The 27,302-nt window shown below is 32.8% G+C and overlaps 1 protein-coding gene across 1 annotated transcript in view; it reads right to left on the reverse strand.

The window, feature by feature from the left end:
• Positions 1-3,664: 3,664 nt before the first annotated feature.
• LOC126882647 (facilitated trehalose transporter Tret1-like) overlaps positions 3,665-27,302 on the reverse strand; it is a 52,599-nt gene continuing 28,961 nt past the window's right edge. The window contains exons 3-4 of the mRNA XM_050647621.1: positions 9,449-9,764; positions 3,665-3,682 (exon numbers count right to left, since the gene is read on the reverse strand). Coding sequence (XP_050503578.1) covers positions 3,665-3,682; positions 9,449-9,764 — 334 coding nt within the window. The remainder of the gene's footprint in view (positions 3,683-9,448; positions 9,765-27,302) is intronic.

Here is a 27,302-nt window from a genome sequence, read left to right on the forward strand (position 1 = left end):
TGCATTCAAGAAATGTGACACACCAGCAAAAATCTTCAATAAGAAATTATTAGAGATATTAAATGGTTTTAATGATCACATCCATATTTTTACCGATGCATCCAGATCTGCAAATGGAGTAGGAGCGGCATTCACAACAGATAACTATAACAATTCCTACCAGCTCCCTCCCCAAACCTCCATATTCTCAGCTGAACTCTTTGCTATCCTCCAGTCATTAACGTTTGTTAACACACATGACATCAAATTCTCAATAATCATTAGCGATTCCCGAAGTGCATTAACAGCCTTAAAGCAAGTAGGTATATCCCAAACATCCTGTCCTGCTTTTAATTAAGGCGGAACTCTTGATATGCCAACAAATCAAAGATTAGTTCAGTTCCTCTGGGTACCTTCACATTGCGAGATAAGTGGAAATGATAAAGCTGACACATTAGCAAAAAATGCGAGTGAGAATCCGTTAACAGACATCATAACTACTTGCGTTCATACTGATCTAAAGCAATATTTTAAGAACAAGGTCATGACAAAATGGCAAACAAATTAGAACAAATCAAACTCTACATTAATAACAATTAAACAAAGTATATTCCCGTCGAAACATCCTACAAATAGAAGAGACTAAGTGCTCATGTCCAGATTGCGACTAGGTCATACGAAGATCACCCACGACTTTAGAATAGAAATATGCTTTATTGTCACTGAAATTTTTACAATTTTATGGACAAAGCTTCCATACAGTTAAAAGAAAAATAATATCAACAACAAATATATGTCGGTTCGCTAAACTCAGACGCAACTGGCTAGATATTTTAGTCGATAATTTTTTTGTTTTTTGCCAATTTTGCATACTAACTATTTAGTGATTATTAACTATTTAGTAATTATTTTTTGTCAATTTTACTAAAATTGGCGATGATATAGAATATATGACAAGGAAATTAATAGAGGAGTACAAAAAAGGTGGTTTGGAAATAAACATAAAGAAGACCGAATATATGTGTATCGGTGGGACACAGCAGGACCTTACACTGGGGAATGGCGAAATTATTAAACATTGCGACGCATATAAATACCTTGGTATGACCATCACACAAGAAGGAAGCGTAGACCGGACGATAGAAGAAAGAAACAACCAGGGAAGAAAAGCAATTACCCTTCTCAATAGCATCCTCTGGGACCAGTCAATATCAAACAACAACAAACATAGAATATACAATACAATTGTTAAGAGTATAATCACTTACAGCAGTGAAGTATGGCAAATAAAAGAAAGATACAAGAGAAAACTTGAAGCAACAGAAATGGATTTCTGGAGGCGCTCAGCAGGAAAATCAAGATTAGAAAGGGTAACCAACAACAGAATTAGGGAAATAATGAATTTGAAACACACAATAGTAGATGACATTAGTACCAAACAGCTTAGATGGTATGGACACGTACAAAGAATGTCCGAAGAACGACTCCCGAAACAAATCCTAACGTGGACCCCTCATGGTAGACGAAAAAGAGGAAGACCCCGCCTGAGTTGGAGAGAAGGCATAAATCGAGAAATGAGAGAAAGAGAATTGGATGAAGACCTTTGGATGGACCGAAGTGAATGGCGACTAGGCATCGGAAGACGTAGGAGAACGTTTTAAAACCGATATATATATATATATATATATATATATATATATATATATATATATATATATATATATATATATATATACTAAAATTGGCAAAACTACCGACTGAAATATCTAGAAAGTTACGTCTGAGTTTAGCGAACAGACATAACAACTACAATTTACTAAAATTAGATAAATCGTCAATATACAGTAAATGAGATATAAAACCAAAGACAAAAACAATTAATTGCAAAATATATATAAATTGCAAATTGAACATATAGGTGTTAAAGTCCTCTATTCTAAATAAATTTTTTTGTTTCTACATAGAATTATAACTGCTGCTTAGGCTGTTCCGAAATTATCAAATTTTAAGAATGTTGATCTCCGGTACCGGCTGGCGGTTTTTTGTAATGGGTAACCTATAAACCTTCAATTTCAAATTTCAGCCTAAAATGTTAACCCTAACCCTTGTCTCAAGCCCCCAAACAAATTTTTTGGGTTTTTTTTTAAAGATATTTAATTATTTTTCTCTTCTCTGTTTTGATCTCCCCGGCTGTTGTATGGTTATGGGTAGCCTATAAACAATGGATTTCAAATTTCAGCCAAATTGTTAACCCTAACACTTGTCCCAAGCCCCGCAAAAAAAAATTTGGGTTTTCTAAAAATTTTTAATTATTTTTATTCTATAACTTTTTGTAAGAAAACACACAAGTAAACTCAGTTTTAAATATTATTTTGACATTATATACCTATGTTTAGAAAAAAATCATAGACCGTGATAACAAGTTTAATATGGGGATAAAAATAGAATATCTAAATATTTCGGCATTTCTCAAGATATCTTGAGTCATCATCATCAATGGTGCTACAGCCCTATGAAAGAGCCTCGACCTTCCCAAGTCTATTACGCCAGTCAGTCCTATCCATTGCCAACCGTTGCCAGTTTGCTGCGTCTATTTTTCTCCCATCTTCATCTACACCATTCTTCCATCTAAGTTTTGGCCTACCCCAATTTCTACTTCCCACAGGTTGTGACATAAGGATTCTTCGAGGAGGGTTGTTATGCTGTGATCTTGCTAGATGTCCTGCCCAGCTTAGTCTTCCTATTCTTATAAGAGATACTACGTCTTTACCACCAAATATATGTTTATATCTGTGGTATACCTCGTAGTTGTACCTCCTCCTCCAAATACCATTTTCACAGATGCCACCGAATATTCCTCTCAGGTTCCTTCGTTCAAATATAAGCAGAAGGTTTTCATCTGCCTTGGAGATGGTCCATATCTCCGATCCATATGTCAACACTAGTAGTATAAGGGATTTGTATATGGTTATTTTTGTTTTTTGGCTTAAGTTTCTGCTTCTCATATGTCTACTCAGTCCAAAATAGCATCTGTTCGCTAGGATTATCCTTCGCTTGATTTCTTCCGTCATGACGTTATTCTTGGTGATCAGGGAGCCTAAGTATGTGAATGTGTCCACCATTTCAACAGTGAATTGGTGATTGATGGTGATGTCTTTTATTGTTCTTAATATATTAAGCCGAAAGAGAAAGCAACTACAGAGTGGTGTGTACAAACTAACTTGTGGTGACTGTCCGAAAACTTACATCGGTCAAACTGGCAGAACTTTTGACAAACGGATAGCAGAACACAAAAGGGCTTTCAACAATAGAAAAACAGACACTTCTACATACTCACTTCACCTTCTAGATCATATTCATTCTTTCAATGAAAAGTTTCAAATTCTGCATATCCAAAATAAAGGCCTTAAGCTATCATTTTTAGAATCTATGGAAATTAATCAATTGAAAAATACAGATATAATTCTGAATGACCAACTCGAGACAAACAGCTCTCCACTCCTCAACCTCTTCAGTTAAATACTTAAAAAGGCAAACACATTGTAAATTATATCACTTGAGAAAGGCACTCTACCGAAACAGCTGTAGTCACTTAGTTGTAATAAATTTTGTGGAGGTATAGAAAACAAACGTTTTCAGTGTTTTATTGTTAAATATTTAAATTTTGTTTTTTTTTCGGAACAACCTAGCTGCTCATGAATACCTAGAAAAGTAGATATAGGTAGATACTGATATGTATTGAATTAAATAGCGTACTATGATGAAATTGACTTTATTTTACATCACAAGAGATACATGGTTCTTAACCTAAAAACTAAGAAGTAAGCGCGCTTTTCTGCCTTTCATCCTCGACATCTGTCATCTGCCACGACTCGCAAGGTGGGTTCCGTTATACACAACATTTCTCCCCTTCTATAAAGAAAGCTTGTTGGGTGGTTTCACAGCTCTCCCATATCTGGTAACCACTGGCAAAGGTGTCTGCTCAGATTCTAGAAGAGGGGAAACAGGGCTTCTAGATGTCGCATCAGTTTGACTATGCCTAGGTGAACTACTAGTAACAGTGTCATTATTACTAGAATGTGGAATTGCAGTATTATTTTCCTCCACCTGAAGGCCCATGTCATCACTTACATCAATATTAGGCAGGCGGGTGGGTGCAGATGTGCTCTCATCAACATTTAAAGGCGCTTTTTGAATCACTGCACTCTCACTCACTTCACTTCTAGGTTTTTCCTTAGCTAGACGTATGCTGTCAGCATGCACAAATTTTATAACATTATTAACATTCACAAGGTAAGTACAATAACTTAAAACTTTAACTACATTTCCCAAGTCCCATACATGTGTACGAGTATTTTTGACATATACTTGGTCATTTGTATTATACAATTTAATATTTCGAACTGGTTGATCAGAGTTTACAAAATTACCATTTTCAGATGGTCTTAATAAATCATACCTGGTTCGAAGTCTGATTTTAAACATACACTGGGCTGGAGAAATGCCTGTTGTAGTAGAAGGAGTATTGCGGTAGGTGAAGAGGAAATTAGTTAACTTAATTTTCACAACAGTTAATGTTATATTTTCTGAACATGAAAATAAATTGCGCTCTAATGCTTTCTTTACTGTTTGGACCCCTCTCTCTGCTAGTCCATTTGATTGTGGATGATATGGTGGGGATTTAATTGGTTTTATTCCATTACTCTGACAGAAGGAAACAAACTCTGCTGAATTGAATGGAGGCCCATTATCAGAGACTAGCTCTACTGGTAATCCAAAAATGGCGAAAACATCCCTTAGTACCATTATGATCTCCCTAGCTACTGTACCATTTTCCATTAACCTGACTTCTATCCATTTAGACTTATTGTCCACTAAAATAAGGAAGGTAAAATTTTGCTTCTGGAAAAAAGCAACATTTACCCTATAAAAATTATGGGGTGCTAATGCCCATGGTATGCCATTTGACCTATTAGGAAAATTCTGAGTAGACTGACAAACATTACACGATTGAACAAACTTCTCAATACTTTCATTCATTCCAGGCCACCAGCAATAGGATCGCATTAACATTTTTAGTCTTACTATGCCTGTATGTTGTTCATGGAACAAATTAAGTACTCTAACCCTGAGTGAGAATGGAATTACTACTTTAGTACCTAAAACCAAACAATCTCGTTCAACCGAAAAGTAATTTCTAAGTTTAAAATATGGTTTTAAATCATCTCCCTGTACCTAGTTTGGCCAACCAGATAGGGTTAACTCAACTACTTTGGACAATAAATTATCCTGCTTGGTTGCTTTGGCTACATCTTCAAAGTCCAAAGGGACTTCACTTAACATGTTAAATGAAAATATTTCACCAGACACCTTAGTACTATCCTTACAAGGTAAACGGGAAAGGGAATCTGCATTGGAAATTGAACTTCCCTTCTTATATTCTATGGTATAATCATATGCTGACAATGTAAGGGCCCATCTAGTTATTCTTGACGCGACTGTTACTATAATGCCTCTGTTAGCTCCAAAAATGTACTGCAAAGGCTGATGATCACTGACAAGGGTGAACTTCCAACCATATAAATATTTATGAAACTTACGAAGAGCAAACATTATAGCTAATGCTTCCCTCTCTATATTTGAATACTTTTGTTCTGCTGATGATAAGGTTCCTGAGGCAAAACAAACAGGCCTATCCTCCCCATCTACTCTGTGACTCAGTGCAGCTCCTACTCCAAAACCACTACTGTCACAAGTGACATATATTGGAAGTAAAGGGTTATATAAGGTGAGTACTTGGTTTGACAAAAGCAGTACCTTACTGCTGTCAAAAACCTTCTGACAATCTGTTGACCATACAAAAGAAACATTCGACCTACATCACTTGTACAACGGACCTAGTTCACAGGACAGCAGAGGCAGAAATGTAGAATAATAGTTAAGAAGACCTAAATATGATTTAAGTTCCGTTAAGTTATGTGGGGGCTTAGCTTTCTTAATACACTCTACTTTTTCTTCCGTAGGGTGTACCCCTGACTCATCAATTCTATGGCCCAAAAATTCAACACTTGTTTCAAAAAATTTACATTTTCCTTCATTAATTTTTACATTAAATTCTTCTAGACGTGAAAGAACATTAATTACATTATTATGACAATTTTCAAGAGATTTACCATAAATTAATATGTCATCGATATAGCATTTGGTGTTTGGTATACCTGCAAGAATATTTTCCATTACTGTCTGAAAAATTCCAGGTGCTGAACTAATGCCATATGTTAATCGATTAAAAGTAAACAACCCTAAATGTGTGTTGATGGTAAGTAATTCTCTTGATTTTTCACTAACTTCTAGTTGCTGATAAGCTCCCTTTAAGTCTAAGACTGTAAAAAATTTATTTCCCGACAATTCTGAAAATATGTCCTCTGGTAGAGGTAATACGCAGTGATCTGACTTAATAACCTGATTTACTGTTTTCTTGAAATCTACACATATTCTAAAAGATGTTTTCTCTCTCTTTGGAACAACCACTATAGGACTGGCCCACGAACTAATTCTAGTTTTAGTTAAAATTCCTGACTCTACCATCCGATTCAACTCCTCCTCTACCTTAGACTTAAGGGCATATGGCATATCATATGCTCTATGAAAAATAGGACGTACATTATCTTTTAGTTTAAATTCAACTTTAATATTTCTTATATGGGAGTTGGGGTCATCTTTAAATACATTGGAATACTGTGACTTCAACTCTGATATAAGGTGACTTTTATGCTGATTATAACTACAATCATTTACAACATAATTTAGTTTTGATTGCATGTCTGACTTTAACAAATTCTGATATATACCCATTAAACTTAAATTATTCTTACTTCCATTATTTTCACTGCTTGATACACTATAATCAAGTGTTAATTGATTAAACAAGGCTGTCTTCCAAGAAGGATTGAAAACATTTAGCCAATTCCTTCCTATCAAAGGCAAAAACCTATTTGAGCTTTCAATCACTAATAATGGCAACAAGGTTAACTGGCTTTTATACAAGACATTTACATAAATTTGACCTACAACTGAAATGTTATTGCCAGTAACTGCTCTTAACTTAACATTAGTACTGTTCATCTTGCATTTACTAAAATATTTTGAAAAATCACTTACGTGGATGACTGACTTACATGCACCACTATCGATTTCCATAACTAAGGGCACACCTTCAACTTGCACATTCACTTTCCAGGGCTTTTCCATACCCGTTGTGAGGGCTGCAATATGGCCTAATTGCAACAATTCACTGCTCTCTTCCTCTTCGGTCACTTCTACCTGATTAACTTTTTTTCTTTTACAGACTCTCCCACATAACAATTTCATGTTCTTAGTAGATTCATAGAACATACTTTTCAGAAAAAGTATATACTTAGAATATGCGTAATTACCATTGCGAATGTGCAGAGCATATACTGAGTATATACTACATTACAGTACTTAAACGTTCTATGTATATACTTAGAATGTACTACCGCACTTCTTTTCAGTATATACCAAGAACATACTTTTTAGAAGATTCTAAGGAGGTGCTATAAACCTTCTATTTATATACTTAGAATGTACGATCGCACATATTTTTAGTATATGGGAAAAATATTCCAAGGAAGTGCTATATACCTTCTAGTTATATACTTAGAATGTACTATCGCACATATTTTTAGTATATGGGAAGAATATTCCAAGGAAGTGCTATATACCTTCTATGTATATACTTAGAATGTACTATCACACATATTTTTAGTATATGGGAAGAATATTCCAAGGATGTGCTATATTTCTCAGAAGTATGTTTTCAACATCACCCAATCTCATCCTATAGGTTCTACCAAAGAATACTAACACACCCACTGGGTGTGTTAGTATTCTTTGGTTCTACTAATATATTATATTTACATATTCTAATTGCATATGAGAATGTAGTTATTACATTCTACAATATTACGTAAAAAGTAAGTATAAAATATATAAACTTTAGTTAGTTATATAGGTACCTATGTATAATAAATATTACATGGGTAAGTAGCCTATATATAAAATATAAGTAAAATATTTAGTTATTATGTGCACATCAAAATAAAAATGCTGCTTATATAATTATATAATAGCCAAATATATATAATATGTATGTAAATTACTAAAATTTATAGGTATCTATATACATTATACATACTTTTACTTACTAGGTTTTTAGGAAATATTGAAGTACCAATATGAATTTATTATTTTCAAACTGCTTTTTATGTTCTTAAAAATGTTTTAGTCCTTGTATCTAGAAATACTTGGTCCTACCTAACAGCGTAGACATAAATGCATAACTGTACTGGAAACTATTTTCATATTTTGCTCTTTTGTTACCTACCCCCTTCCCTTGTGCAGGTATAAAATGCAATGTAAGGGTCAGAATGACAATGAATGGCCGTTTCCGGATTCCCGAAAATTATAGGTAAAAATACTTATGGTATAAACTCAAATCAAAATGGTATATTCATTTCAACTGAAAACGAAACGAGAATTTCTCATTTTTCTACAATAGAATTAAGTTTTAAACTTTTTACCATACAATTAAAACGGTTTAAAAAAATGAATTAGATAGTTCACTAGTACCTACCAAAATACATAAATTTGATTAATTATTCTTAACGCGAAGTTGATAATCTATAGGCTAACATTATTCTTCTTCCTATATGTACATACAGTACCTATATTCTTTTTAAGATATTTTAAAAGTATATACAAGTATGTGTTAAGCATATACTTTTGCATATACTTACGCATATACTAAGAATATTCGATTAAGGTATATTCTAAGAATAAACTTTTACGAACATTCCGGGATACTACGTACCCGAATGTGCTCAGTATATTCGGTGCAAGAATATTCTTTGAGGCACATGCAAAGAACATGAAATTTAGAATGTTTTTTATGGTACATGCTATGCTTGTACTACGCATATACTAAAAAGGATATACTTCGACGAATGTTGGTAGGATATGCTTAGAACATGATGCGAACATCATTGTTATGTGGGCTACTGGTGTGTCCCACTTTTTGACAGAAAAAACATTCCCAATTAACTGCTGGGCATGTTTCTGGTTGATGTCGTCTTCCACATCGAAAGCATGGTTTCAACACTGACTGGTTCCTGGACTCTGACTGACTTTTTGACTGACTACGATATTGCTTACTAGACATTTGTAGTTTGCCTACTGATACTGCTGCCACCCCTTTAACAAGCTTGCTTTGACATTCAGCTGCTTCTTGACTTAAGGCTTTCTTACAAGCATCTTCAAACGTTAGGGTCTCAGCTTCGCTAAGTAACTTAGTCCGAATATTAGTATTACTAATACCGCAAACTAACCTGTCTCGTAGGGCTTGATCCAGGAATTTCTCAAATTTACAAGACTTTGACAGTGCTTTTACTTCTTTTACATACTGCTCTAGCGATTCTTCTGCTTGTTGGTTTCTACTATGAAATCTGTATCTTTCATAGATTACACTTGTAGCTGGTGCATATCTGGCTTTAAGTATCGTTACTAACTGATCGTATGTTTTCATTGCAGGGGTATCTGGGAATAAATATGTTTTCAACGTATCATACGTTTTCGCACCCATAAATGTTATTAAATTTGCTACCTTTTTTTCATTTTCAGTGTCGTTCACTATGAAATACTGCTGCAAGCGCTCTTCCCAGGCTTCAAACGATTCCTTCGCAGCATTAAACTCGTCGAACTTTGCCCTGAACACAAAATTTGCAATGACTTATTGACTTATACCAACGTGGCGTTCTTTCCGAATCGTCGCCAATATGATATGTATTGAATTAAATAGCGTACTATGATGAAATTGACTTTATTTTACATCACAAGAGATACATGGTTCTTAACCTAAAAACTAAGAAGTAAGCGCGCTTTTCTGCCTTTCATCCTCGACATCTGTCATCTGTCACGACTCGCAAGGTGGGTTCCGTTATACACAACAGATACCTTTAAAGAAGGGCCGGCGTTATGTAAGAGCTTTCCGTACTTTGATGACAAGGGGGTGGGGTTGATAAATAATTGTAATAAATCTACTTATAACTAACAGATTTAACTGAAACCTTCAGGTCACTTGCACTGCATCGACGAACGTCTCTTGTGTCTTGTCTTCGCGGTTGTAGATAAATATATTTTACTGTACGTAATACTCGAAAGGCTCCATTGTAGATACTGGCCATGTAACAATTCTCAATGAATACGTGAATACCACACCCAATATCTAGAAACCTTAACATGTGGGCTGGAGTAATGGGCGACAAAATAATTGGACCTTTTTTATTAAACGCTTTTCTTTAGTTCAATAGTTTGCGTCAAATCTTTAGACGTTATTTTGACTGCCTTTTCTTCAATGCAAATGAATGAAAATTTGCAGACATAGGTATTCATTCGGGGGAACAATACACGAATAGTCCATAATTTTTTATTATTATTAATTATTTAAACAAAAATGAAATAAATAATTATAAATAAATAATAATAAAATTTTAATGGAAAATACTTAAATTCTCTTGTCTTTTATAATGTAGAAACTTGAAATTTTTACGGATTGTAGCTAATGATATGAACCAGGGGTGGGCAAAGTAAAGCCCGCGGGCCGCATGCGGCCCTTTTGACATTATTTTTTTATTGCTAATATTAATAATCAAATATAGATAATACAGCTATTAACACTTTCGCAGCGAGTGATTTTTTTGGGCAATTATTTGGGTTTCCGGCACAGTTTTGTCGGCTCTCTCAATGAAATCCATGAAATTTCAACAAATGGAAACGATATTTTTGAAGTAGTCAGAAACTGTTTTTAAACTAACTCGTAACCACCTAGTAAGTGTAACCTGATGGAGCACCAAAAAGAGGAGCAAATATTGTAAACTTAAAGATTACGTTCATGAACAATCTCCAAAACATGATTTATTATTTTTTCACTGCATAATCCATCAGTATGTATTGTGCAAAAATGTTTTGCAAGTAGACATCGTCATGTCAATTATTATAGCTAATATTTTTGGTTTTATTCATTGAAGAGGAATAAATCGTCGTGCATTCATTTTTTTGGAAGCGTAATAGAAACAAAACATACTGATGTCTTATACCACAATCATATTCAATGGTTAAGTTTAGAAAAGGTTCTTAAAATATGCTGTGAATTAGGGGAGGAAATTGCTTTATTTTTAAAAATGAAAAACTGCGACAAATTTGCTAAATTTATAAGTTTTGAAAGCAAAATGAAGCTTTTAAAATGAAACTCAAACTATTCATGGATCATACAAAAAGGAAGAATTCGTTCAATTAGTTCCCTCATTAAAATCATTAAATAATGTACCATAAAATAAGTTTAAAATTTATGAAGAGAAACTTTGTAATTTGCTGACGGAATTTGAAAATTGTTTCAAAGATTTCGAAGATATATTTTTCATTACCACTTCTAAGAAATCATTTTTCAATTCAAATTGATTCAGTACCAGTAGTCCTGTCGCCAAGGGGGGTACAACGGCCTCCTTAATTCAGATGGACTTACCCAAGTTTTTCTTACATATTTTGAGCCGTAGAATACGAATTTTTTGGGTAACAGTTGATCCGGATGTCGATAAGATTGTTATAGACAAAGAACTTGAGGAATTACATAACAGCGATTTCTCGCAAAACAAAACATATTTTTGTATTTCTTGGGTCATTTTAAGCAAAAAATATTCCTACAAGTTTTTTCATAGAATGCATAGTTTTCGAGATAACCGCGGTTGAACTTTCAAAAAATCGAAAAATTGCAATTTTTGAACCCGAATAACTTTTGATTACAAAATAAAGTAGCAATTCTGCTTACCGCATTTGAAAGTTTAAGTCAAATTATATCGGTTTTGATTATTTGCATTGCTAAAAATTAATTTTTTTATTGTTAAAGAAAGCTATAAACACATAGTGTTTCCCGTGCCTAATACATGCGTTTTAACGCATGCTACGTAGAAATTGCCTCGCTTGCACTTGTAGCTACTCTACCTACTCGTTCGATTTTAAATGAGAAATCATTGAAAACATCACTCACGCACTAGGTGTTTATAGCTTTGTTTAACAATAAAATAATAAATATTTTTAGCAATGCAAATAATCAAAACCGATATAATTTGACTTAAACTTTCAAATGCGGTAAGCAGAATTGCTACTTTATTTTTTAATCAAAAGTTATTCGGGTTCAAAAATTGCAATTTTTCGATTTTTTGAAAGTTCAACCGCAGTTATCTCGAAAACTATGCATTCTACGAAAAAACTTGTAGGAATATTTTTTGCTTAAAATGACCCAAAAAATACAAAAAGATGTTTTGTTTTGCGAGAAATCGCTGTTATGTAATTCCTCAAGTTCTTTGTCTATAACAATCTTATCGACATCCGGATCAACTGTTACCCAAAAAATTCGTATTCTGCGGGTCAAAATATATAAAAAAAACTTGGGTAAGTCCATCTGAATTAAGGAGGCCGTTGTACCCCCCTGGCGACAGGACTACAGTCTACATTCAACCAGACAATAAACCACAATTTAAGTTTGAAATTAAATTTATTTGACGTTTCGATTTCCACTTCGCAAATCGTTATAAAAATAAAAACATACAAAACGATTCAAAAATATATTTAGGTGTTCATCACTTTACGATTTGACAGACAAAAAAGAAATTGAAAATAAAAATTGTCAAAACTTTAAACGCGTTTTTCTCAAAACTGCCTTTTTCAAAGGCGGTGGACATTGCAACTCAAAAGCTACCTGATAGATCCACCTGAAATTTTTTATAGATTTTTTTAGACATTTCGTGAGGTAAAGCTGTCGAGATATTTTTTCTTTAACAATAATAAATAAGTTTGTTATGCACCCATTTTTTACAAAAAATTTTCTTATTTTGACTTTTGAGTGATATCAAAATCTCAAAAATCATTAAAACTAATAAAACTTCACAGCGTTACCTCGATAAACTCATAAGCTAATAAAATATTTTTGAATTTTTTGTTGATGTTTACTGCAAAATCTTTTTTTTTGAGGTGTCTGTAAAAATTTGCCACCGTTAACTTAGTTTTCAATATTTTTGGTCTTGAAATTTTTTTGAATATTCTTTGAATTGTACCGAATATGTTTATTTCAATTCACGAAAATTCACAAAAATATGCTTGAAATGTTGATTTCAAACCATATTCTCCCCCCTCCCCTTAGACAAAATTAGTAAAGAGTTAAAAATTCGAACATGTTAAGGCAACAAAAAATTTTGTGGCCCGCGGGTAATAGGCCAAAAACATTTTGTGGCCAGTGGCCCTTACTAAAAAAAGTTTGCCCACCCCTGATATGAACTATACATCATTTCACTTTTTACGTTAATTGTTTACGTTATGCTTATAGTCCAGAAAGCCACTGCGCATCCGATAGGAAAAATATTCTAATTCGGATTTTTTGCACAATCTTACTTAAAAACGACTCCTTTTAACAAATTTGCATGTTGCCAGGACCAAAAGGTGGTCAAAATTTTTTTAAACGTTTTTTTTTGTTTTTTTCCTAAAATTATTTTTTTTTGCATGGAACAAAGTTTTTTTAGGTTTTTTGGATCATTCCAAACAGAAAAGGTCTTTAGTGACTTTTCTCTAAAAATAATAGTTTTTGACATATAAGCGATTAAAAATTGAAAAATTGCGAAATCGGCCATTTTTAACCCTCAAAAACTATGTGAAAAACTGAAAATTTGAATGTTGCCAAGGTAGGTAGATATTATTTAAACATCGATTGATGAAATCCCGAAGACTTTTTTGCAATATAATATTCAAAACTCCTTTGTTTTTTAATTGATAATCAAGCGTGCGCGACCCTATTTTCCACCGACAGTATGGTGCAAATGAAAGGAATAAATTCATTTCGTAAACCGGCGACTTTAAAGAAAAATCCCGAAACAGGTCGATTTGTATTTTTATATATATATATACGGGGTATCATATCGGCTGACGCCGCATCCCCACACCTAACCGCCATCTATTTCTATCCTGGGCGTCTTCCTCTTCCAAATCTCGGTGTTCCATGGCCTTCCTTATCGTGTCATTCCAGGATAGTCTTGGTCTTCCCCTTTTCTTCCTACCTGGGGGTTTCCATTTCAGGAGTTTCTTTGGCCATCGTTGGTCGTCCATTCTAAGTAAGTGACCGAACCATTTTAGGCTTCTCCTCTCGAGCCTGTCTACCGCTGTATCGTGTGCCTGCATCCTTCTTCTTATTTCTTCGTTACGTATTCTGTCCAATCGGGAGATTCCAGCACTTCTACGTATGTAGTCCATTTCCACAGCATTGATCCTTCTTCTGGACTCTGCTGTTAATGTCCAGACTTCGCTTCCATACATGAGTACCGATTCCACAAATGTCTTCCCTATTCTTAATTTTGTATTTCTGGATATATTTTTATCCCACCACACGGAATTCAAGCAACCTACTACCTTCCTACTTTGTTCAACTCGCCTTTGAATTTCTTTGTTGCCTAGGCCTTCTTTGGTTATTACAGCTCCCAGATATTTGAATTCTTCAACCTGTTTAATTGATGTATTCTCTGTTATTAGGATTTCAAATTGGGCGTCAGAATTCACGACTAGATATTCTGTTTTTTCTATATTTATATTTAAGCCCCATTTTTTGTAGGTTGAATACAGGCGAGTTAACGGTTGAATACAGGCGATTTGTATTTTTAAGTTACGATATTATGGCATATATGGTATACTAGTGACGTCATCCATCTGGGCGTGATGACGTAATCGATGATTTTTTTAAATAAGAATAGGAGTCGTGTGCTAGCTCATTTGAAAGGTTCTCCAATTCTCTATTCAGTAATATAAACATTTATATAATTATTTATACAGGGTGTCCTTCTACTTCTTTTTTTGTCAAATAATTTAATTTAATACAAATTTTTTGGACACTCTGTATAAATAATTATGTAAATGTTTACATTACTGAATAGAGAATTGAAGAACCTTTCAAATGAGCTACCACACGACCCCTATTCTCATTTAAAAAAAATAATTTATTACGTCATCACTCCCAGACGGATGACGTCACTAGTATACCATACGTGCCACAATATCATAACTTAAAAATAAAAATCGACCTGTTTCGGGTTTTTTCTTAAAGTAGCCGGTTTACGAAATAACGAATTCATTCCTTTCATTTGCACCATACTGTATACACATGCAACAGTGAAAAATATTGTTGCGCACGCGTGATTATAAACAGGGCCCCCGTAAGAACTACTGGCGCCTGTGTGCAAAAAAGGATTTTGGCGCCCCTTGAGGCATTTTGATGTTTTCTTATTTATTTTTTGAAGGTAGGTGCTTTAAATAAAGCAAAATAGGTACAAATAACACCATAGCAAACCTTAATTGAATTGGGTTTAAGGGGCTTTATTGAACAAATTCTGCTGGACCATCTTGTCACACTTAGAGGGTTTAAACTTAACCCAAAAACATTTTTTTTTCACCCCATCCACAACATCCCACCTTTTTGTGGATGACGAACCCAGAGTACCGCGATTTTCAAATTTTGTCCATTTAGAGGTAACTATATCGTCGCCCACGTTGGCGAAATTATTCCGATTCGATTTTTTGTACAAACTTACTCAAAAGGAGGTCCCTTACAACAAAGTCACAGGGTGCCAAGCGGTGCTGTGGTCGAAAAATTGTTTAATAGTTATTTATGATATAAGTGTTAAAAGTACAATTTTAAGGCACGCATGTGAAAGTTTGCAGAATTAGCGAAGCGAATTCTGCAATTCACATGAGTGCCTTAAAAATGTACTTTTTAACACGTATATCATACAATATTTTTTCTACAAACGTTTTATATATCAACAATTATGATTTATTCATTCTCAATTACAGGACAATATCTACAAAAACTTTTACTTGAACTTGACCGACATTCCATTTTTATATTTCCTTGACATTACATCAATACTGCCTATACTGTCAATACGTAAATCATAACAACTATAGAATAACATCTTACTTTTATTGTTGTATATTCTAACAAATTTTAATAGTTTTTTTCTACAAACGTGTTAAAAATGCAATAATACAGTTATTAAAATTTAAAAAACCTTTTAAACCACCTTTTCCAAAATGCGCAAGTTGTACTATTATTATTAATGTTAATAAATGAAATATAAATATTTTCACGTTTCACACTTTGATAATTTTTCTTTTAATTTTAATTTTAATTCACTTTTAACTGCAGCGCCTTAAAATTTTTAAAGCACCAGTGCTTTAAAAATTAGGGCTCCTATAGAGTGCTAAAAATTGCATTTATCTACTCTATGTCATATTATGTATCAGTTTTTAGTTTGTGAAAACTGTCACTATAGATAGCAGTGCGTGAAGGGTTTAAAGTGTGCGTGAAGTAACAACGTATTTTAAATGGGATTTACTTTTTCGGACACTTTCAATGAGTTTTTTGGCATACTTTCATATAATCAAATATCCTTAACTTCCGCGTTATCATGGTGATGGCAATATGAGCAATGACTTACAACAAAATTTTTGGCAGTTTTGGGGTTTGAAAGTAGTTAGGATTTGTAAATGTCAAAGTTCTAAAAATTGTAGAATAGAAATCAATTCCAGTGACGAAGAGTTACAGTTTTTTTTATTTGTTTATCGAAGAGTAGATAAAATATTGTATGAAATTGTGTGTGAAGTACTTTTTGCGAACTTACGCGATGTATAGCACTCTAAATATGACGTGCGTTCGCAAAAAGCATACTTCACGAACTGTTTCATAAATAACTATTTTAACACGGTTGTAGAAAAACAATTTTTTTAAAACAAATTCCCAAAAAAAAAATTTTTATTTCGAACAACTTGTAGGCCTGGATCTCGCATACCAAAAAAAAATGATTAATAGCAAGCTGAAAATTTGTTAATAGCTTAATGGTCGGACAAACTTTGATGTAAGGGAACACTGGAACAGGGGATGTTTTAATTGTGGAACAGGTTAAAAATTTGGAACGTCAGACTATGAAAACGTCCCATGTATTTTGTCGGACAGAACTTCCAATTGATTTGTTGCCCTTTCATTAAAGTCTCATGCAAAAATCAGACTGCTATTTATCACCAACATAATTTCTGTCATTTAACATGTTCTACGTGTCGGACTTATTAAAATGCCCAGTTGGTGATAAATACCAGTCTGATTTTTGCATGAGAATTTAATGAATGGGTAACAAATCAATTGGAAGTTCTGTCCGACAAAATACATGTGACGTTTTAGTAGTCAGACGTTTCAAATTTTTAACCTGTTCCACGTTTTAAACTTTCCCTGCTCCAGTGTTTCCATACATCAAAGTTTATCCGACTAGGCACAGTTAAACAATTAACAAATTTTTAGCTTTAATCAACATTTTTTGGTACGCGGGATCCAGGTCTATTGGGTCATTTTGAGTAAAAAAGGTCCCTTGTCATTTTTCTCTAAAATTGATTGTTGTCGCGTTATACGCGATTTAAGATTTGAAAAATGCGAAAATGGCCATATAACTCGACAACAATCAATTTTAGAGAAAAATCACAAGAGACCTTTTTTGTTCAGAATGACCCAAATTATCTAAAAAAAAATTCAAAGTAAAAAATTTTTTGTGAATTTGTTTTAAAAAAAATTGTTTAAACAATTTTTCGACCAAGGTACCGCCTGGAACCCTCAGAATTTGTTATAAGAACGTCTTTTTGTGTAAGTTTTTGCAAAAAAATCTAACCGAAATAATTTCGCTAACGTGGGTAACGATACAGCCTGGACTATAGCGCTAATTGTTAATACTTAAAAACGAGAGCTTTGTAATAAAATAATGATAAAAATTTCTTCAGAATCTTCATGGAGGGGTTTTCAACTTTGATTTGACTTTATAATTCACCTTTTGACTTTCATAATTATAATTTTTAATCGAGTTATTAAGCCTTGAAAATGGCAATTTTCGCATTTTTTAAAACAATCAATTTTAATGAAAAATGACAAGAGACCTGTTTTACACAGAATGACCCAAGTGATCTAAAAAAATTGTTCGAAATGAAAACATTATTTTTGTGAATTCGTTTTAACAATTTTTCAACCACGGCAACGCCTGACACCCTGTGGATTTGTTATAAGGACCTCGTTTTGAGTAAGTTTGTGCAAAAAATCGAATCGGAATAATCTCGCTAACGGGGGCAACGATACAGCTCGGTCCAATTAGTTATTTGATAGGTGCGCGATTTTTAAATCTTGTAGAATTATGATTTGAGCACCACATAATCGTTCGCTTATCGATGAGCTAGAATTACCGCCCACACACTATTGCACTATGTCTGGAATTTTTCCACGAAATCAGGGTATAGTTAGGGTATTTGTTATCTACAGAATGGGTGTTTGTTATTTTTATAGCCGGATTTTTTATTTTATATCTATAGAGAGACTAAGAATGCTATATGCCATCCAAACAAAGTAAAACTGAACTATTTAATTTCTCAACTATTGTTTTAAAATTAATTTTTGCTTTTTGATTTTTTTGTAAATATTCTTGCAATTTTTGACCCTCTGTTTTGGCGCCCCTAAAGGATGGCGCTCGTGTGCATTGCACACTTTGCATATATGGGAGCGGGGGCCCTGATTATAAATTAAAAACAAAGGAGTTTTGAATATTATATTGCAAAAAACTCTTCGGGATTTCATCAATCGATGTTTAAAGAATATCTACCTACCTTGGAAACATTTAAGTTTTAAGTTTTTCACATAGTTTTTGAGGGTTAAAAATGGCCGATTTCGCAATTTTTCAATTTTTAATCGCTTATATATCAAAAACTATCATTTTTAGAGAAAAGTCACTAAAGACCTTTTCTGTTTGGAATGATCCAAAAAACCTAAAAAAACTTTGTTTCATGCAAAAAAAGTAATTTTAGGAAAAAAACAAAAAAAACGTTTAAAAAATTTTTGACCACCTTTTGGTCCTGGCAACATGCAAATTTGTTAAAAGGAGTCCTTTTTAAGTAAGATTGTGCAAAAAATCCGAATTAGAATATTTTTCCTAGCGGATGCGCAGTGGCTTTCTGGACAATTAATAAACAAACAATAAGTTTCAAATTTTGAACGCTCATATATTTCTTTATATAAAAATCGGCGCTTATTCGTGTCAAATTTCAATACGATACGAAACAAAACTTCAACCAAAACTCGAATTAAAAAAATTCGTGTTTTTATAATAGTCATACAAAAACCAGCGGTAGAGACGTTATGTGCTACAATTAACATTAGAATTCGTTTTGGCGTATTAATTAAGTAAACGCTTTTCTTCAGTTCAATCGTTTGAGTCAAATCTTTGGACGTTAATTTGACTGCCTTTTCTTTATTGCAAATGACAATAGTAAAAAAAGTTATGTTTATTAATTGTTTAAATAAAAAACGATTTTAACGGAAAATGCTTAAATTCGCTTGATTTTTACAATGAAGAAACTTGAAACTTTTACAGATTGTAGCTAATTATATGAACTATACACATTTTCACTTTTTACGTTAATTTTTTACCTTATGCTTCATAAATAAACAATAAAGTTTCAAATTTTTTGTCGATTCCGACTACTTTTCATGTTTGTACATCATATGTTTTATACATATTTTAATCAACATCACGATATATTTCAATGTTTGAAAAGTGTAAAACTAAGAAGTAAAAAATAAAAAAATATGAAAAAAATTTAAGAAACGCTTTCCTTTAGTTACGAGTGACTAAAATTAAAAATATTATAAAAAAAATCAACTAAAAAGCAAAAAATAAAAAAAAATTGAAAAAATATAACACATTCGGTAAAGAAAAGCGTGGGGCGAAAACCGTTTATTCGATGAAGACGCGCCACGCTTTTCTTTGACGAATGTGTTAGATTTTTTCAATTTTTTTTTTTATTTTTTGCTTTTTGATTGATTTTTTTATAATATTTTTTATTTTAGTCACTTATTTAGAAAGATTTTTGATGTTTTCAGACTATAACAATACCCCAAACAGCAGTATTTATTGCATGACGGTTCACCTCACTATGCGTTTGAGAATTAATAATACCTACAAATTATGTTTTCCCAACAGATGGATTCGAAGGCGAGGTTTTATCTAACGGCTCATGCGATCACCCGATGTGAATCCTTTAGACCAGCGGTTCTTAATCTGTGGTACATGTACCACTGGTGGTACATATCAATATTTGAGGTGGTACCTACACAAAACGCAAAAACAGCCAAAATGAGCACCACTATTATTTCAGTTCGTTGGTACCAAAAATAGCAAAAAGTATTTGGTGGTACTACCAAAGACTTAAAAATATTGAGAATCTCTGCTTTAGACTATTTCCTTACCTTTTAAAAAGCAGAGCCTACTAATTTTCAGGAATGAAACGATAAAATTACGGTAGAGATACCTATGTAAATTAAGTGCAAACCGTTTCCGAGTTATCCGAGGAATTATTAATAATGATCTTCTTTAAGTACCATCTCAGCGACGAAGGTTGGCAATCATCATGGCTATTTTGACCTTCGAGGCAGCTGCTCCGAACTGTTGCCTTGAGCTGCAACCAAATCATTCTCTCAGGTTCTTCAACCAGAAAACGAGTCTCCTTCCTTTATTTTTCCTTGAATTATGAGTCTTAAGATGTTTTATCTTTCGTCTCTCATCACATGTCCGAGATTTTGCAATTTCCTTTTCCTTGCCTTTCTATTCTTTCCTATCTATATCTATTCTCCTTAACACTTCTATATTCGTGAATCTATCTACCCACGAAATCCTTAACACTCTTCCAAATATCCACATTTTAAACGCGTTAAGTTGATAAGAATTACAAACAATTTAAAAAAGAAATGAATAATTAAATTTAAATATCCATATACAGATGCTACACTAATAGTCCGTTCTTTAACGGTAAAATATTGCAAAACCTCTAAATTTTAAAGAACCGCTTGGATTGACGTAAAATTTGGCACACACATAGCTAATAAGTCAAAGAAAAAAAGTGATATTGTGCCGATATGTGCTTTTGCCCTGGGGGTGGTTTTTACCCCCTCTTGGGGGTGAAAAAATATTCGTCCAAAGAAAGTCAGGAAATGGATAAACTGGCTAATTTTAAGTAACTTTTGTTCTATAGAGTTTTTTCACTAAGTCAATACTTTTCGAGTTATTTGGCAGTGAATATGTTCATTTTTTCAACAAAATAACCACGCTTTTAGACGGTTTTTCCCAAATAACTCAAATAGTAAGTATTTTGTCGAAAAAACATTCTTAGCAAAAATATAGCTTGTAAAAAAATTTAAAAAAATGGTGTATATATCACGTCTCTACACCTAGTAGAAGCAGAGTTATAGCTATTGAAAAATAGGTTCATATTCGTCAAATTCCAAATGGAATACTTTAACGTGAAATAACCAAAAATGAAGCACATTTCGGGGAAAACTCATAACAACTTATTTAAAGTGTTTAAAAAGAGCTTCATTTTTGTTTTATAAAAAAAATTCTATCATCAAAATTAAACAAGTTACGCTCAAAATAAAGTTAGTCCCTTTTGGTTTTGGTAAAAAAATCGAGAAAATCACCCCCTAATTAGTATCTTAAATGAACTTAATCGTTACGACTTCACAAGTTTCTTGACTTGTGTATATATTGTTTATATGATCTGTAAGTTTCATCGGTTCAAAGTCCTTATTATTGAAAGGGCTGTAGTTTAAAGGGGTTGAACGAGTCACTGATCACGAATGTATGCAAATTTAGAAACACCAAATCTCAATCAATTTTTGTCTAACAGAAAAACAAAAAAATACATGATATTCAGAAAAGCACATCTGACTTTTTTTTATTTTTCGAGATTTTTGGTATCTCTAACAATTTTCAAGTTATTTTGAAAAAAAGCATATTTTTCAAAATTTAAATTTTAAAATGAATTAACTTTGAAACCAAATTTTTTCAAAAATAAGCACTTTGAATCGATAAAACTTACAGATCATATAAACACAACATAAGTAAAATAATTTGTGGAGCGGTAACGATTAATTTCATTTAAGTTGCTAATTAGGGGGTGGTCTTCCCGATTTTTTTTGCAAAAACAAAATGGACCATCTTTATTTTGAGCGTAACTTGCTTAAATTTAATGCTAGAAACTTTTTGTAAAAACAGAAATAAAGCTTTTTTTAAATACTTTAAAAAAGTTAAAATGGGTTTTTCCCAAAAAGTGCTTAACTTTTTGGATATTTCACGTCGAAATATTCTATTTGAAATTTGGTGAATATGAATCTATTTTTCATTGGCTATTACTCTGGTTCTGCGAGATCCAGAGACCTAAGGTGTACACCATTTTTTTTACTTTCTTATAGGCTATATTTTTGCTAAGAACGTTTTTTTGACAAAATACTTACTTTTTGAGTTATTTGCGAAAAACCGTCTAAAAATGTGGTTATTTTGTTGAATAATGAACATATTCACTCGCAAATAACTCGAAAAGTGTTGACTTAGCGAATAAGCTCTATAGAACAAAAGTTACTTAAAATTAGTCAGTTTACCCATTTCCTGAATTATTTTGGACATATATTTTTTACCCCCAAGAGGGGGTGAAAGTCACCCCCAGGACAAAAGCACACATCGGCACAATATCACTTTTTTTCTTTGACATGTAAGCTACGTATGCCAAATTTCATGTCAATCCAAGCGGTTCTTTAAAATTTAGAGCAAAAACCGTGAAAGAATGGACTATAACAACTGTCAAGATGATCGCCAGAAATAAGTACTACATGATTCCTTCTTAACCAAAAGTTTAATACGAATCAAATAATAAAACAAAAAATATATTTCAGAATAAAAATAATCAGTGGAGGAAAATTAAAAGGACAAAACAGTAGAGCCAACAAAGAATGCTTAGAAAGTTGTAAGTTGTACCTATAGTCCAGAGAAATAAGATTTTTCTCGTGACACATCCTCCTCCAGACGAAAACTAAATTTTTTGAGTAGTATGGACATCTATATTAATAACCTATATGTTTCCTGCAGCTGATTTTGATGATATACATAAACTCCTGGACAAATTTTTTTTTATTAACCCCACGTTTATTACAATCTATCTATACAATCTAAACCTAAATGTTTAGGTAGATAAGAGACAATAAGTAATAGGACTGACAATAATTAGGAATGACATGTAGGGAGGCATCCAGTGATGCACCCCTTTTTAAAACTTAGCCTACAACGCTGACTATTTCTGACATAAACTTATACACATTAATTTAGTACCTATTGTTCACTTAACTCTAACGGAACTTTTCGTTTTAACCTACGAACAGTACGCGGTTTATTCACTAAATTTTTTGCTAACACGTTTGGATGCACTTTAAGTTTCTCTGTATGTTTTTTCGCGCACTTTTTGATGTCATCTTTGACGTATGGTAGTCCGGCGTCCCGATGGATGGCTTCATTGGTTATGAACCATGGAACTCCTAGTATTGATCTCAATATTTTGGACTGAAATCTTTGTATGATTTCAATATTGGAATGTGCAGCGGTTCCCCATAATTCTATCCCATAAGTCCATACTGGTTTTAGGATGGATTTGTAGATTAATATTTTATTTTCAGTTGATAGTTTTGATTTTTTGCCCAACAGCCAATATATGGTTCTTAACTTATGACCCAGTTGTTTTCGCTTAGTAAATATATGCTTCCTCCAGTTTAATCTTCTGTCCAAGTACATACCTAGATATTTGACTTCATCCCCTTGTGGGATTCCTTTACCGTTTAAGTATACAGCCGGACATGTTTCCCTACGTGTGGTAAATGTTAGGTGTAGCGATTTGTTTTCATTAATTTTGACTCTCCATTTTCTACGTGTTACCTTAGCCATAAATTCCATCCATAAATTTTTTTTTCATATTTTCACAAAAATTTGGTATAAATTTATCAAAAATGAATAAAACAGATAATATTGACAAGAAAAATGTTATATATGATATATATGTTTGGAAAAAAAATTTAAACGGGCGATGTATTGACGGTGAGTAGATAATGCCACTCAAATTCAAAAATCCTTTATGGATGGTACGTTAGTCAACTTTTTTTCTCAGTTTTTTGTTAAATTCTCAAAGTAAATATAATAAAGCATATATATATATATATATATATATATATATATATAACAGCGCTAACAGGCCTTATAGGCCTACGGCTTCTAAATTCTGGATAATATTTCTCCATTCTGTTCGGTCCTCTGCACTCTTTCTCCAGTCCTTCACCCCGATTTCTTCCAAATCCCTCTCTGCAGCCTCTAACCATCTCTTCCTTGGTCGACCTCGTCTCCTTTTTCCCAATGCTCTGTCATTCAATATTCGTTTGACGTTTCTAGTTTCTGGCATTCGAGTAATATGTCCCAGCCATCTAACTCTTTGGGCTCGTATTTTTGTCGTTATTTTTGGTCTCCCATACATCCTCATTACTTCTTCATTTGTTCGTCTCCTCCAGGTTTTCTCCGCTATCTGTATACCTCCAAAAATTTTTCTCAGGATCTTCCTTTCCCATATCTGTATCTTCTTCTCCTCTTGTTGATTCATTACCCACGTTTCGCTCGCATACAACACTGTGGGCCGTATTATCGTTTCATACATTCTGATTTTCGCGTTTATTGATACATTTTTTGCTTTTAATATCGTGTTTAAGGCACCCACAACTCGACTTCCCTTCAATAATCTTTTATCTATTTCTTTTTCTTCCCTTCCAGTACTGGTTACAGTCACTCCCAGGTATTCGAATTCTGCTACTTCCTTAAATTTATATTCATCTCCTTCTCCTTTCATTTTTATATAGTTATCCTCTTTATTTATATCTCCTTTCATTACCATGTATTGTGTTTTTCCTTGGTTGATTCTTAATCCATACCTTTTTGCTTCCGCTTCGAACTTTTGGAATATTTTTTGGAGATGTTCCTTTGTTCTTGTTAGGATGACTAGATCATCAGCGTAAGCTATAAACTGCTGTCTGTTGTTAAATATGGTACCGCTTGTATTAACATTATTGTTTATATAATAAAGCATAACATATAAAAAAATCGTGATGGAGGTATTTTCCAAAACAAGCGAAAAAAATTCTGAAACTTAGATGTATTGCGCGGTATTCGTTAATACGTCTCAAATTCAAAAATCCTTTATGGATGGTACGTTAGTCAACTTTTTTTCTCAGTTTTTTGTTAAATTCTCAAAGTAAATATAATAAAGCATAACATATAAAAAAAACGTGATGGAGGTATTTTCCAAAACAAGCGAAAAAAATTCTGAAACTTAGATGTATTGCGCGCTATTCATTAATACGTCTCAAATTCAAAAATCCTTTATGGATGGTACGTTAGTCAACTTTTTTTCTCAGTTTTTTGTTAAATTCTCAAAGTAAATATAATAAAGCATAACATCTAAAAAAAAAACGTGATGGAGGTATTTTCCAAAACAAGAGAAAAACATTCTGAAACTTATATGTATTGCGGGCTATTCGGTAATACGTCTCACATTCAAAAATCCTTTATGGATGGTACGTTAGTCAACTTTTTTTCTCAGTTTCTTGTTAAATTCTCAAAGTAAATATAATAAAGCATAACATATAAAAAAATCGTGATGGAGGTATTTTCCAAAACTAGCGAAAAAAATTCCGAAACTTAGATGTATTGCGCGGTATTCGTTAATACGTCTCAAATTCAAAAATCCTTTATGGATGGTACGTTAGTCAACTTTTTTTCTCAGTTTTTTGTTAAATTCTCAAAGTAAATATAATAAAGCATAACCTATAAAAAAATCGTGATGGAGGTATTTTTCAAAACAAGCGAAAAAAATTCTGAAACTTAGATGTATTGCGCGCTATTCGTTAATAAGTCTCAAATTCAAAAATCCTTTATGGATGGTACGTTACTCAACTTTTTTTCTCAGTTTTTTGTTAAATTCTCAAAGTAAATATAATAAAGCATAACATATAAAAAAATCGTCATGGAGGTATTTTTCAAAACAAGCGAAAAAAATTCTGAAACTTATATGTATTGCGGGCTATTCGGTAATACGTCTCACATTCAAAAATCCTTTATGGATGGTACGTTAGTCAACTTTTTTTCTCAGTTTCTTGTTAAATTCTCAAAGTAAATATAATAAAGCATAACATATAAAAAAATCGTGATGGAGGTATTTTCCAAAACTAGCGAAAAAAATTCCGAAACTTAGATGTATTGCGCGGTATTCGTTAATACGTCTCAAATTCAAAAATCCTTTATGGATGGTACGTTAGTCAACTTTTTTCTCAGTTTTTTGTTAAATTCTCAAAGTAAATATAATAAAGCATAACATATAAAAAAATCGTGATGGAGGTATTTTCCAAAACAAGCGAAAAAAATTCTGAAACTTATATGTATTGCGGGCTATTCGGTAATACGTCTCACATTCAAAAATCCTTTATGGATGGTCCGTTAGTCAACTTTTTTTCTCAGTTTCTTGTTAAATTCTCAAAGTAAATATAATAAAGCATAACATATAAAAAAATCGTCAGAGAGGTATTTTTCAAAACAAGCGAAAAAAATTCTGAAACTTAGATGTATTGCGCGGTATTCGTTAATACGTCTCAAATTCAAAAATCCTTTATGGATGGTACGTTAGTCAACTTTTTTTCTCAGTTTTTTGTTAAATTCTCAAAGTAAATATAATAAAGCATAACATATAAAAAAATCGTGACGGAGGTATTTTCCAAAACAAGCGAAAAAAATTCTGAAACTTAGATGTATTGCGCGCTATTCATTAATACGTCTCAAATTCAAAAATCCTTTATGGATGGTACGTTAGTCAACTTTTTTTCTCAGTTTTTTGTTAAATTCTCAAAGTAAATATAATAAAGCATAACATATAAAAAAAACGTGATGGAGGTATTTTTCAAAACAAGAGAAAAAAATTCTGAAACTTATATGTATTGCGGGCTATTCGGTAATACGTCTCACATTCAAAAATCCTTTATGGATGGTACGTTAGTCAACTTTTTTCTCAGTTTCTTGTTAAATTCTCAAAGTAAATATAATAAAGCATAACATATAAAAAAATCGTCATGGAGGTATTTTTCAAAACAAGCGAAAAAAATTCTGAAACTTAGATGTATTGCGCGGTATTCGTTAATACGTCTCAAATTCAAAAATCCTTTATGGATGGTCCGTTAGTCAACTTTTTTTCTCAGTTTCTTGTTAAATTCTCAAAGT

This window comes from Diabrotica virgifera, chromosome 3 (genome assembly GCF_917563875.1).
Source record: "Diabrotica virgifera virgifera chromosome 3, PGI_DIABVI_V3a".
Taxonomy (NCBI): domain Eukaryota; kingdom Metazoa; phylum Arthropoda; class Insecta; order Coleoptera; family Chrysomelidae; genus Diabrotica; species Diabrotica virgifera.